Raw genomic sequence first — 14,800 nt, 5'->3', positions numbered from 1 at the left:
TCAATTTATAACTATGTTCCCCTGAGCAAATGCATATTTGAGTACTACCTCAGCCCCAGAGAATCACTAGAGAATAATAGCTGCCATGCATCACTTACTTTTACACCTACTTAGCAAAAGAGTGTTAGCATATGTACTTTTAATTATACTAATGAAACTGTAATAATGTAACATAAAATGCCTCTGCAACAATGCCTAATCAGTGTTGCAGACTTTGTGGAACAGATAAAGGGCCAGATCCTCAGGTAATGGAAATCAGCCTTGCTCCATGGAATTCATTGGAGCTGGAAAGATTTACATCAGCTGAGGATCTGGTCTAGAAGAAAACTGAAATGGAGACTCAGCAAATGTTACCAAGTCTGATTTTAATGAAATGCAAATAGGGTTTCATTTGTTAAATGAACCAGCAGTTCTTATCTCAAGTAGTAGGGCAATGAATACAAGCCAATAAAACTGTACTTGTTGTGAGAAGCTAAGTGATAAAAAGGGACTTGTCAAATGTGTCCTCTGATCTAGGAAACTGAAAGACACCACAGATCATACAAAGTTAATATTAATATTTCATCAGACTCAATGGGCTATTCCACAGTCCATTGAAGTCAGTGGAAAGACTCCCATGGACTCTAATGGCCTATGGACCAGGCTCCATATAGAAAGAAACTTAAAATTCCGGGTCAGATCCTCAGCTGGTATACAATGAAATCATTGGATTTATGCTGGTTTACACCTGCTGAGGATCTGACTTTCCATGTTCAACAAAAACAAAGGCTAATGGAGTTTGATGAAAATCAAGTGCTAATAAAATTTTTTTTAAAAAATTTGCTAATCATCAGGCTGTACGATAATGCAAGTACGTTATTAAAAAGAGAGACCAAATACTTAGGATATACATAGATGAGGTTTAATTCTTTTTGGTGCAATAAAACAAGTTGCAGTGTGAGTTATATGATCTTTAATTATAGTTTCAAGCCAAACTGGGACAGACTAATTGAGTGGCCATCTGCATTTTAATTTATAGATTAGGCAGCTTAATTGGAACAATCACATTTTTAATAATTTCCAATTTGAGATAAATAGGGAAGCCTTTTTCCTCAGAACTTTTATAATGATGGCTTGAACATCGTTCAATACACTCCAGTAATTTAATAAATCTGCAACTCACGGATACAATTTTATATATGTGTGTGTCTGAAATATTATTTCATTTGGTAAAAGGCTTGGTCATGAAATTATCCAGCCTCAATGTCAATCACTACATAAGTGATTCTTTCTCAACAGTTCTTCATTTCCAGGCAATAATTTGTTGATTCATTATTTCAAAGAGTGAGCATTCTACAAAACCACTGAATTTAAAAACATGCTACATTACGCCAATATCCCAAATCCTGGCCACGCCTCCAATATAGAACTAACCCTTCAGGACCCCTATGGCCCAGCTGGGCCTCCAGTTGTGGAAGAAAAATTAAGTCTTGTGGGGAAACTTGGAAGCAGCTTTCAAACATCTACAATGCAGTCCCACCCCATTCCCAGAGACTCTGCTCCCCTTCTGGAGTAGTGCTGGTATGGAGGAGTGTCCTAAGGGGAGGCAATGCCAGGAGGAGAGGCAGGGTTCTTTTCAGATGAGTGACAACACCAAAACAGAGCTGGCCATCAGTTATCTCAACTAGAAGAAAAGTTTCCCACCCTAGGGCCATTGCAGGTTGGTGGTAAGACAAAGCCCTATGTAACTGCCCAAAGTCCATGATGGTATTCACGTGCAGGCCTCAGACTTAGCCAACAGAGGTGTAAAACCACATTTGGGCAGAGAGCTCTCCATTGCGGAATTTCATGTGCCATCATTGTTCCGGTAAAATTCTGGAATAAGGGTTGCAATAAGTACCCCTCAAAATTATTTTTGTTCCTTATTAAAGAGAGTAGTAAACAATAACCAGTACTTAGACCTGATACTCTTGTGGGAGGGATAGCTCAGTGGTTTAGCATTGGCCTGCTAAACCCAGGGTTGTGAGTTCAATCCCTGAGCAAGCCATTTAGGAGTCCGGGGCAAAAATTGGGGATTGGTCCTGCTTTGAGCAGGGGGTTGGACTAGATGACCTCCTGTCCCACTTAGGGCCAACTCATTAAACATTGTGTGCAACTTCATGCACAGACATGTTAGATTGTTATATCTATCCTAATGTGATTTTTGGCCCTGATTCAGCAAAGCACCTCAGCACATGCTTTACTTTAAACCCAGGTGTCAGTTCCATCGAAGTCAGTGTGATTTACACCCGCATTAAGGCTACTAAGCAAGTGCTAAAGTCCTCTATTGAATCAGGACCGTTAAGAGGATCTGTCAGTTAAACAACACTTTCACAGTTAAATATTCAAATGCATGTTCCAGCCCACATTTTGGAAATATAGATTTACCATTGTATGTGCCTGAGGTCAGACTCAAGTGCTTTCAAGTGAAAAGGAAATGAGAAACTTTACACTGCAAATAGTAAATTGAACTAAGGGTTGATCTCGGGACTGGGAACATTTTTTTGAAAAAGGTTTTGATAGAAAAATCAGACAAGCTGATTTAGTTCCATATCAGAATAGCTTCTGTGATTTCTGATTTTCTCTTGAATCTTTCTGGCACAAAAACCTGCTGCATTTTAAAACCCCAGATTTGGAAGGGACTCCCTCTCCAACTTTCACTATTTAAAACCATTTAATTATGACAAGAAATTAGTACCTGAAAGTGACTGCTGTCCGTGTGTAGATGATGACTGTTTTTTATAAAAATGTAATGGATCAAGGTTTCAGCACCGCTGAAGTCAGTGGAGAAAGATTTCAGAGTAGCAGCCGTGTTAGTCTCTAAGGTGCCACAAGTACTCCTTTTCTTTTTGTGAATACAGACTAACAAATTTATTTGAGCATAAGCTTTCGTGAGCTACAGCTCATTTCATCGGATGCATTCAGTGGAAAATACAGTGGGGAGATTTATATACACAGAGAACATGAAACCATGGGTGTGACCATACACACTGTAACGAGAGTGATCACTTAAGGCGAGCTATTACCAGCAGGAGAGCGGGGTGGGGGGAACCTTTTGCAGTGATAATCAAGGTGGGCCATTTCCAGCAGTTGACAAGAACATCTGAGGAACAGCGGGGGAGGGGGGAAAAACATGGGGAAATAGTTTTACTTTGTGTAATGACCCATCCTCTCCCAGTCTCTATTCAAGCCTAAGTTAATTGTATACAGTTTGCAAATTAATTGCAATTCAGCAGTCTCTCATTGGAGTCTGTTTTTGAAGTTTTTTTTCTTGAAGAATTGCCACTTTTAGGTCTGTAATCAAGTGACCAGAGAGATTGAAGTGTTCTCCAACTGGTTTTTTAAGACTGGGAGTGGATGGGTCATTACACAAAGTAAAACTATTTCCCCATGTTTATCCCCCCCCTCCCCCCACTGTTCCTCAGATGTTCTTGTCAACTGCTGGAAATGGCCCACCTTGATTATCACTACAAAAGGTTCCCCCCCCATCCCCGCTCTCCTGCTGGTAATAGCTCACCTTAAATGATCACTCTGATTACAGTCTGTATGGTAACACCCATTGTTTCATGTTCTCTATGTATATAAATCTCCCCACTGTATTTTCCACTGAATGCATCTGATGAAGTGAGCTGTAGCTCATGAAAGCTTATGCTCAAATAAATTCGTTAGTCTCTAAGATGCCACAAGTACTCCTTTCCTTTTTTCAGTGAAGAAAAACACACCTGAGTTTTTTATGTTAAAAAAATGGTTTTCAAATTGACTCTGTGATCAGCTCTATCCCATTTCACTGGCAGAGACAGTGTCATCTAATCCCAGTAAAACTCAATGGGACCAAACTAACACATCCAGCTGTCCCAGATGTGCATTAGGACTAGACCCTCAGAATGCAACCATGCAACCATAGGAGACACTTAGGGTCCAATTGTGGGGTTTAGAATGCCTCCAACTCCCAGCTAAGTCAGTGGGAGTTGAATGCACTCACTACCTAACAGGATGTGCTCAGTATCTTTCAGGATTAACCCTAATTTTTAACATTCATCAGTACTTGTTTTTCCTGCATCATCTGTGTGACCCTGCTGGCCCTACAGTCAGTGGTAAATCCTTGATTGGCTTCAACAGGATGAGCATCACATTCCATGGGACTGCTGAGAGTGAGACAAAGTGATAGTTTCCTTAATTTTTTATTTGTTGGTTTAATGCTGTTTCATTTTAAGAAAATAGTCCTCTACTGAGTTCAGTGCAGTGGAAAGGTGCCAAATTGATACCTCTAAAGACTAAAGTCCCCTGTTTATTCAGAGATCATGTACAACATAGGCAGTGGCAATCAAAGCTCCCCCACCTAGCTCCTCTCTGACCTGGAATGAGTCATCCCTAGGGGGTGAAAGGCAAGTTCAGTCTCCAGGGCCTTTCAAAACTTCCTTATGAGGCTTCCAACAAGGAGGCTAACTTGTGTGGATGTTCCATTTGTATTGCTGTGGCACCAAAATAGTCAATATGTTGTAGGACAAACACAGACTCTGCTCCCAAAAGCTTAGGTTATGCTGTTTTGTCTGAGGTGGACACCTGTGCACTTAGGATTGGACTGAGCCCATCAATCTCATTCCCCATAGGCTACTCAAAAGGCAAGAGATGGTCATAATAAGCGCTCAATCATTCTCCCTCTGAATTTAATGGCCAAAGGACGAGAAGGGACCTCCTGGGTCATTGAATCCAGTCCCTGCTCCTGCAGGTAATCCCATCATATAAACCCTTCAATGGGAGGAACAGGATCAAACTGCAACTTTGGCGGGTTTATCTATATTTAGCACTTAATTTATTACAGGTCTGATAACTTCATTTTATATAAGCAGCACCATGTTTCAGTCTGTGTATTATACTGTAATAATTACAACACTTGGGTTTCAGCTTTATGCTACCAACTGTCCCTAGGCATGCTATATTCCAGTACAATTCATGCACTGTTGTGTTATTTATAAATGTGGAATTTTCATTTATTATTCATTTAAATTGGTGAATTTCTTGAAAAATTCTCAATATGCATATGCCTCAGATAACTATCCGTGCATCTCTAAAATATATAGTCTGCAAAATCTAGCTGAAAAGCTCATGAGAACAGTCTGTCTTGTGAAATTTCTGGCACCTCCACTTCTGATCCTGGATAGAAATAATCTGAGAACAGCTGTTCTCATGGGATACTGGCCCTTCCATTTGCAAAGGCAGGCAGAAACTGAAGACGAAAAAACACTTATCCAGTCATTTCAGAGCCTCAGAAAAGGTTTAGCTTGCATTCAGTTTGAGCTTAAGTTTAAGGACAGTACTTTATTGGAAGCAGTTCACCTATCCCAAATGATTACACAGGATTTTTTGTTTTCCATGTTAATCAAAAGCCTTATGATCAATAGACAATAGCTCTGTGGTGTGGGATTCATTAATGTCATATTCTTGTTAATTTGGTAGTTTCTCCTTTATCAGTCAGTCGTATAATGTCTTATTGCTAGTATAAGATGAGTATCGATTCTGTGCCATGATCTATTTATTTAGTTTATTCATGTGTCTACGTAAAAGAGGCCCTGCATACCAAAACCAAGAGATAACAAAAAGAGCTGAAAACATTTTTAAATGTGGTATTCTTCTAACCTAACTCATGAGTTTGCATTAACTTCAGTGTAGCTTAACTGATTTATACCAGATCCTCAGCTGGGACTACACCAGTTTAGAGCAGCTGGGGATCCGGCCTGCATCACAGGATAGAGATGGGGAGCAATAACTTGGGGTCTTTCATTTATTCTTCAACATATGACATTAGGATCAAATTAAATAAAGTGACAGTGTTCCATAAACTCTCACTAATTTATTTTTTATTGTGTGTATTTTTGGATCAAAGATATACTCCAGATTCTACACTGATTTAGACCCAGTAGTTCCCCCAATAAAGCTGTTCAAAACTGAATGGGAAGTCAGAATTGATTCCAGTGCACTTAATTCACACACACACATATTTACACACATACAGACATACTGTAGGCCAAATCATACTTGAGAGAGGAAGAAACATCATACGTTTCTGATCCACCTTTTCTAATCAATATCTTTCATATCTTTAAATACAGAATCCCCTTCACCTACAACTGAGTTTAGAAAATCCAGTAAGCTCTGATGCGGATGTCACTTTCTCAATCCTGAAAATGAACAACTGGTACAATTTCAGCTTGATGTTATGCCAAGAGTGGAATATATCAGATTTTCTCTTCCTCACACAACAGAGTTCCAAGTTCCACATGGCATCCATTATAAATATTACCACAAATCTCACTTCAACTAGTGACCTTCTGAACTACTTACAAGTTCACCTAGAGAGCATTAAAGACACAATATCAACCATGGTCATGTTTGGCTGTGACATGGAAAAGACAAGGAGGATTTTTGAAATAACCACCCAGTTTGGTGTGATGCCTCCTGAACTTCACTGGATTCTTGGGGATTCACAAAATGTGGAAGAACTGAGAACAGAGGGTTTACCGTTGGGTCTCATAGCTCATGGCAAAACGACACAGTCCATTTTTGAGCATTACGTCCAGGACGCGATGGAGCTAGTAGCAAGAGCTGTGGCAACAGCTACATTGATCCAACCAGAGCTAGCACTTATTCCAAGTACGACAAATTGCATGGACATAGAGGAAACAAATCTCACTTCAGGACAATATTTATCAAAGTAAGTTCTTCCTTCTTATTTTTTCCCCTAAAGTCTATTTTGTGAGTATAAAATGAAATCTCCATTTTTTTTCCATCTTTCAACCATTTAGTTAACTCAACACTATTCACTGCTTGGTATTACGTTTATATTCGGCAGTTGGTATTTCATTGTGCTTAATCACTTGCTAGATTGTGATTCCATTACTCAGGATGAGTAGCCACTCGCCTCATGAATAGTCCCATTGAAGTGGTTGGGACCACAGTGTGAGTAAAGATATCAGTCTTATACACAAGCCAGTTTTCAGGTCAAGTTGTAATAGGAATGCAAATTTACAATCATGTATGATGGAAAAAAAGTCAGAACCAGCCTCATATTTTAAGGGGATCCAGGATGCCAGAGAGGGGACAAAAAAAAAACAGGCCAAGAATATTGGTCTCAAGTTGCAGTGGGGGAGATTTAGGTTGGATATTAGGAAAACCTTTTTCACTAGGAGGGTGGTGAAACACTGGAATGCATTACCTAGGGAGGTGGTGGAATCTCCTTCCTTAGATATTTTTAAGGTCAGGCTTGACAAAGCCCTGGCTGGGATGATTTAGTTGGGGATTGGTCCTACTTTGAGCAGGGGTTGGACTAGATGACCTCCTGAGGTCCCTTCCAACCCTGATATTCTATGATTCTATGATAATATTCCCAAAGCCAGAATGGGTCTCAGGGTGTAAAACAGGTCTTTCCTTTCAGTTCTCCTGCTGGGGGTGAGTATGTGAGTGGGAGGAGCAGGTCAGACAGACAGAGAAATGCATCTTGAGTGCCACCCCTTTTTCTGGTGCAGGCTAGAGGGAGATTTGGCTGAGAGTTAATGAAACTGTGTAGAATTTCCAAAAATGCAGAGCCCTCACCCTCCTGCCAAGCAATCTGTCATCTTGCTGGTGCTTAAGGCTAGCCTTGTAAAATGCGGAACACTGCGCAATCACTGCAAAAATTCTACCCTGGAAATTCATCTCTAGTTGTTTGGTGAGTGAGTGGACAGTGGAAGGAAAAGAGGGGTCACCAAAAGAGGACGTGGTCTGTCTATCTGCCTGGGTAATATTTGCTGTAGATTTCTCTGCCCATAGCATCCCATTATTGTGAGATAGAATCACATACATGCATGGATGGGCTTTTTTTTCTCTCCCTTCTTCTTGTGGTTGTTAATCGTTTGTTTTTTTTAACTGCACTTCACCTGCCTTCTACACAGTAGACTTTTTTTCAGGATTCAGGTGCAAATCCATTGTGTTTTTGGTGTGAATGTTCACAGTTCCTTTTGGACGGTATCTATCCTCTCTTCACAATAATGATGTGATGAATCTCTCACCCAGTTAGGACAAAAAATGTTTCCTTCATCAACCCCTGTCAAGGTTCCTTCCCCACTCTGAACTCTAGGGTACAGATGTGGGGACCTGCATGAAAGACCCCTTAAGCTTATTCTTACCAGCTTAGGTTAAAAGCTGCGACCACCAAAGTGTTACACAAAGAACAGGGGAAGTGCCCACTTGGAAACGTCTCCCCCCCCAAAAATATCCCCCCAAGCACTACACCCCCTTTCCTGGGGAAGGCTTGATAAAAATCCTAACCAGTTTGCACAGGTGAACACAGACCCAAACCCTTGGATCTTAAGAACAATGAAAAAAGCAATCAGATTCTTAAAAGAAGAATTTTAATTAAAGAAAAAGTAAAAGAATCACCTCTGTAAAATCAGGGTGGTAAATACCTTACAGGGTAATCAGATTCAAAACATAGAGAATCCCTCTAGGCAAAACCTTAAGTTACAAAAAAATACAAAAACAGGAATATACATTCCATTCAGCACAACTTATTTTATCAGCCATTTAAACAAAACAGAATCTAACGCATATCTAACTAGATTGCTTACTGACTCTTTACAGGAGTTCTGACCTGCATTCCTGCTCTGGTCCCGGCAAAAACATCACACAGACAGAGAGAACCTTTGTTTCTCCCCACTCCAGCTCTGAAAGTATCTTGTCTCCTCATGGGCCATTTTGGTCAGGTGCCAGCGAGGTTACCTTTAACTTCTTAACCCTTTACAGGTGAAAGGGTTTTTCAAACCTGTGAAAGGGTTTTTCCTCTGGCCAGGAGGGATTTAAAGATGTTTACCCTTCCCTTTATATTTATGACAACCTCCATCATTAATTTAAGGCTCACAAGAAAGTTGTTTCAGCTAAGTAAAATAAGGGTATGTCTCCACAGCAATAACAGTGCATGAACAAATCACCCAAACTAGCTAGAATCCTGCTAGCATGGGTAACAATAGCAGCGAAGACTGCCCACACTGTTCTGTCTTCGCTGCTATGGGAACCCATGCTAGCTGGATTCAAACTACTGTAGTTTGAGTAGGTGGCTCATGTAAGCTTTTGCTGTATAGACATACCTTAGTCATGAGAACAGATGTTGATGTGGGCTTCAGAACGACACTGTGGTGATCCATTGGGTTGTGAGATTAATTTCATTCCATTCAAAAAGCACCCATGGAAATAGTTCCAAAATAATTCACTGAATCTTTTAACTCTTTGAGAAATACCACCACAGCAGAAAGACATGTCAAGGTACCAAATGGCTGACTAATTTAACTGTTGAAGGAGACATGCAGAGGATCAAGTTGATGACTAAATGAAGAAAGCCAGGCCTGTAACAAACGCACAAGCTTTATGCTACATTACTGCATGTTTATTAATGTCCTTTCTTTTCCCTCTTTGGAAATCTAAATAGTCTCATGACAAGAGTTGCAGTTGTGCTCTTAACTGCGCATCTTGGGAAAGCAAACCCAATTTCACAGCACATGAAAGGGAGAGCAGATGCATTCCAAATAGCTATTTGATGGCAGGCATTTGCACATACAGCTGCTGTCATAAGAATGCATTAATCAACAGGACAAGATATTCTTAGGTCCCGATCCCGCAATGTGATCTGCATTGACAAATTGCTGTTTGCATGAAGCCCCAATAAAGTTAATGGGGTTCCACATGGGTGAAGCAGACTTCCCGTGCGGATCACATTACAGGACCGGACCACCTGCTTTGGTATTTCAACATACAGCAACTACTGGCAACTTTCTGCTTTTCCCTTGTCTGTCTCCATGTATGGCCCCAAACCTGCAATGAGCTCTATGAGGATAGAACCCTACACCCGTACAGATGCTCGTTGCAGGATAAGGGTCTATATCTCTAACCATTAGGTATAGTTCTACAGAGCTCAGCAAAGCCAAGCTCGTAAAGCCTGGGCTCTCAGATCATTACTGAACATAGTCAGTGGATAGTTGGACATTTAAATGCCCATTGTAGCACCCAAATGCAGAATTTGGGCCTCCACTCTAGGCATCCAAGTTTTAACATGTGGCCTACAATATTTTCACTTTTTAATGAAAGAAGGATCTGGCCCTCAGATAACGTGCAGAACTTCCCCCTAGGCTTTGGGGCTAGGCTTTTGCAATTTCCTTATGATGAGAGTGAATTCCTGCTGAGTGAATTTTTCCTCTTGTGAGCACCCTTGTTATAGGAATAAGCCATTAGGATTTTATAGCCTCATCTAGCCTGTGAATTAAAGCTTTAACTGTGCTTCTTGGGCAATTTCAGCAGCCTGTGTTTTGATTTGCTCTCTGCTCTGGTTCTTGGCCCTTACTAAACTTTGCAAGAATGTAATCAAGTTAAAGAAAATAGATGAGACTATTTTAATTAAATTGTTATCCAAATACTACAAACGTAGTTCTTCTAGGGTATGTTATGAGAGCTTTAGCACCTCTGCCGAAGAATGAACATGAAAACCAGAATACAACAGGAAAGAGCAAGCGTCACCCTTTGAACTCATTTCCATTGTTAAATTTAGAATGACAACGGAATGACTGTGTCTAGCTGTCTGGCAGTGGGTCAAGAGCACGAGTAGCAGCTTCAGAGCAGACTGTTAAGAAGCAGAACACAAACTAGCTGCGAGATCTGTACTTTGATTTCACCAACCAAGTATAAACTCCTCAGGCACTATCACAGCCTTAACCAGGAGTCACAAACAGTCCCCTTGGGCAGTCCGATCTATCTTGATACCCAGGTAAGCCTGCCTTGGAGACAGATGGTCCCTTATGCCAAAAAAGCACAACATTCAGGTTACTCTCAGTCCCAGAAGACTTACCCCACATCAATTGCACTTTAGATCTCACACTGAAGATAACACTTGTAGCCAATCCTATAACAAACTGTGTCAGGGTTTATTAACTAGAAAGAGCTCTGTATTTTCCTTAGGACTAACTCAGGCCAAGCGCTAGGGATCTTTTGCTTATGCTTAGTGATCCTTACCCCTCAGAGTCCAAGCAGCATAAAGATGCAGTTTCTTGTGTAGGAAGAAGGGAATAAAAATCCATAAGTTCAAACTGTTGGGATGAGTTCACACACACGTCTCTTCTTCATGTGGCGGAGGGTGGCAGGAGAGCGCAATTAGCGAAGTCTTCATTCTTTGATGTTCCACAGTGGCCCATTTGGTTTCAATGGGCCTTCTTGGTGAGCCGGACCTAACACCTTCTGTCAGAAACCAGGATTTTTATGTATATTAACTCATCTTTCCTCTTTAGTAACTTTGCACAGTTACAGAGGATTGCAATGCAAACACTTCATATCACCATATAACATGGGGTACAGATAAGTGAAATTTTACATGCAGCATCCTATAAGTATTCCATAAATGCTAAATACACTCTTTTAATCTTAACGTCTATGCTAATAATAATAATACACAAGGGAGCCAGACTAAGTCAGGTATGTCTTGGTCAGTGGTCAGCTGATGCCTAGGGGCTTGGGCATGAGCTGGCATTTTGTCTGCCGGCATTACAGACACTAACCAAACCTTCATACAGTTCACACAGCCTCATCTTAGGGCCAGATCCTCAGCTAGTGTAAATTGAAGCTGTGTTGATTTACCCCATCTGAGGCTCTCACCCTTCATGTCCACAAGCCTGGGTAAACTACCCACTCTCTGTACATGCCTGCCAGCAGCCTGTACAGAAATGTTATTGATAGGGACCCATGTAAATAGAACCGCTTTTTATAAGCCAGATGCTTGCAAGATGCTGAACACTTAACTCCTACAGACTTTGCTCTGTCCCTCACAGGAGGCCTTGCTAGATTGAGCCCGATACCAGCTGAACTGCTCTAGCTTCTCCTTAAGGTTTCTGACTAAGGCAGTTTTTCCATGTCCATGAAGGCCCTTGACTTTAAACTTCATTAATGCTGCATATAGCATATGCCAGTGATTAATGGCCACAGAAGTCACCGTATAAGAGCATAAGTTGTTAAAATGTGATTTATGCCCGGCTCCCTTTGGATGTTTGGATTAAAGTACCACCACCACCGACAAAAGTATCTACCATGGACATCAGAGGCAAAAAAATGCATTAACTTGATAACGTTGCGAAATCAACACTTTAAATGTCATGAAATCTCTCAAATCATGGAGTCAGAGAGTTTAAGGCCAGAAGGGGCCAACAGACTTCCTGAATATCAGAGGCCACCAGCTGCACACTAAACCCAGCAATCAGAATTAGGCCAAAGAATTACAGCCCTCCAGAGACTATGCTATTGTGCTACGGGCGGAGAACAGGAGGGACTAACGTGCACCAATGCCCTAGGCCCCTGCAGTAGCAGGGAACTGAAAGTTTATAAAACAATTTAGCCACCTCAGAGATGTTGGGCTGATTCACTCCTGTGGGTGGGGAGGTGTGCTGTTTACACAACCGATGACTCAATCTAGATTCTGCCAGTGTAAACCAGAAAACCCAACGAGTTCATTTGGCCTGTAATACTTTTTATTCTCGTTCTTCATATTGAATATAAAGCTTAATGTGCTATTGTTTTATGTTAGTTAAGCTATACCCTAAAATAAGTAGGGCATACACTATGCCTCAATTGTGTTGCGGTAGAAATTCTTGGCCAGATCCCTGAGCTATGTTGATTTGCACAAGCTGAGGATTTTTTTTTTCTGGATTTTGCTTCTTTGATTTCTCAAACTTAACATGGCACTAGCATGATTATTATTTTGCATTATATGGATATTAAATTTCTAATAAGGCTAAGCAGAGTAGGCGGTGAAGTTCTCAGATAGCACTCTCTCAATCAGAAGGATTCATAACTGCCCAGCTAGTAAGAGACAGTCCCTTCCTGAAGAACTTAAAATCTAAATAGACAAAGGGTGGGAGAAAGGAAGCATAATTATCCCCATTTTACAGATGGTGGAAGTGAGGCACTAGGGGATTACATGATTTGCCCAAGGTCATACAGCCAGAAACAGGAAACAGACAGCTCTCCTGAGTCCCAGTACAATGCTTTCAATACAAGCCCATTGTTCCTCTAAAGCAGTGTAAGGCTTCAGCCATCTGGATGTCTGGCTCTGTTTTCTTACATTTCTTCTCCCAACAGGTTTTTAGCCAACACGACCTTTAACGGTCTCAGTGGCCACATTAAAGTGAAAGGCTCTTCCATCATCAGCTCAGAAAACAGCTTCTTCATTTGGAATCTGCAGCATGATCCTGTTGGGAACCCAATGTGGACTCGACTGGGGAGTTGGCAAGAAGGAAAGATCATCATGGATCATGGGATATGGCCAGAGCAGGCCCAGAGGCACAAAAACCACATCCTGCACCCTCCCCGGCTGCACCTGAGAGTGGTAACACTGATAGAACACCCTTTTGTCTTCACGAGAAACGTGGATGATGAAGGGCTGTGCCCAGCAGGACAACTGTGCTTGGATCCTCTGACCAACGATTCAGCCATGTTGGATAGCCTCTTTGAAACCCTTCATGGGGGCAATGACACTGTGCCCATTGAGTTCAAAAAGTGCTGCTATGGCTACTGCATCGACCTGCTGGAGAAGTTGGCTGAGGATATGAACTTTGATTTTGACTTGTACATTGTTGGCGATGGAAAGTACGGAGCTTGGAAAAATGGACATTGGACAGGTCTTGTGGGTGACCTTCTGGCTGGGACAGCCCACATGGCAGTGACATCATTCAGCATCAATACAGCCCGTAGCCAAGTGATTGATTTCACCAGCCCTTTCTTTTCAACAAGCTTGGGCATCTTAGTGAGGACCAGAGATACAGCAGCTCCTATTGGAGCCTTTATGTGGCCACTCCACTGGACCATGTGGCTGGGAATATTTGTTGCCCTCCATATCACAGCAGTATTTCTCACACTGTATGAGTGGAAAAGCCCCTTTGGGATGACCCCCAAGGGAAGAAACAGGAATAAAGTTTTCTCCTTCTCCTCTGCCCTGAATGTCTGTTACGCAATCTTGTTTGGCAGAACAGCTGCCATCAAACCCCCCAAATGCTGGACTGGAAGGTTTTTAATGAATCTCTGGGCCATTTTTTGTTTGTTTTGTCTGTCGACATACACAGCGAACCTGGCTGCTGTCATGGTAGGAGAGAAAATCTATGAGGAGCTTTCTGGAATACATGACCCCAAGGTAAAGAATGGCAACTTTTGTTAACTCAGTCTTTGCTTCTTCCCAGTTTACATTAAGTATTACATAATTTATGGTGTCTAAACAGTCACATTACAGTCAATTATCTCCTGACTCAGATCCAGGAGAAAAGCTAAAGAGAGAGAAGTTTAAACTGCTAGATTCAAAGCCAGATTGCAAACTGGTCGCTGTTTGGGGTTCTTTGGACCAGGATTTTGATTTAGGCTATTATAAAGGTAGAAGCAGTTTTCAATATTCAGATTTGAATTTCTAACACCCGTAAATTTGGGGATGTTTGGATTGATCTGGGTTTTGGCTCGGTTCCATCTCCGCTAAGCTAGCCATAAACTGAGCCACTCTGAATAGGGTCACACCACCTTAGATTGAGTGCTAAGTTAGAGACATTCTGGGTGGGATTTTCAGAAGCACTCACTCAGCTTTAGCCTAATTCTGCTCCTATGGAAGCCAATGGTAAAACTCCCACTGTCTTCCATGGGAGCAGAGTGGGGCTAAGGTGGGCATTTTGGAAAATCCCACCCTCTGGGAACACACACTTTTCATAGCAATTGAAGTTGTTTCCACCTGTATTCACCC

The 14,800-nt window shown here is 41.5% G+C and overlaps 1 protein-coding gene across 1 annotated transcript in view; it reads left to right on the top strand.

Annotated features, from left to right (window-relative positions):
- The window catches only part of GRIN3A (glutamate ionotropic receptor NMDA type subunit 3A), a 99,835-nt gene that overhangs the window by 25,230 nt on the left and 59,805 nt on the right, over window positions 1-14,800 (top strand). The window contains exons 2-3 of the mRNA XM_073345715.1: window positions 6,129-6,730; window positions 13,162-14,209. Of these exons, the coding sequence (XP_073201816.1) occupies window positions 6,129-6,730; window positions 13,162-14,209 (1,650 nt within the window). The remainder of the gene's footprint in view (window positions 1-6,128; window positions 6,731-13,161; window positions 14,210-14,800) is intronic.

The sequence above is a fragment of the Lepidochelys kempii genome, chromosome 5 (assembly GCF_965140285.1).
Source record: "Lepidochelys kempii isolate rLepKem1 chromosome 5, rLepKem1.hap1, whole genome shotgun sequence".
Classification (NCBI taxonomy): domain Eukaryota; kingdom Metazoa; phylum Chordata; order Testudines; family Cheloniidae; genus Lepidochelys; species Lepidochelys kempii.
The sequence above is the reverse complement of the archived record's forward strand: the minus strand, read 5'-3'. Positions and strand labels throughout refer to the sequence as shown.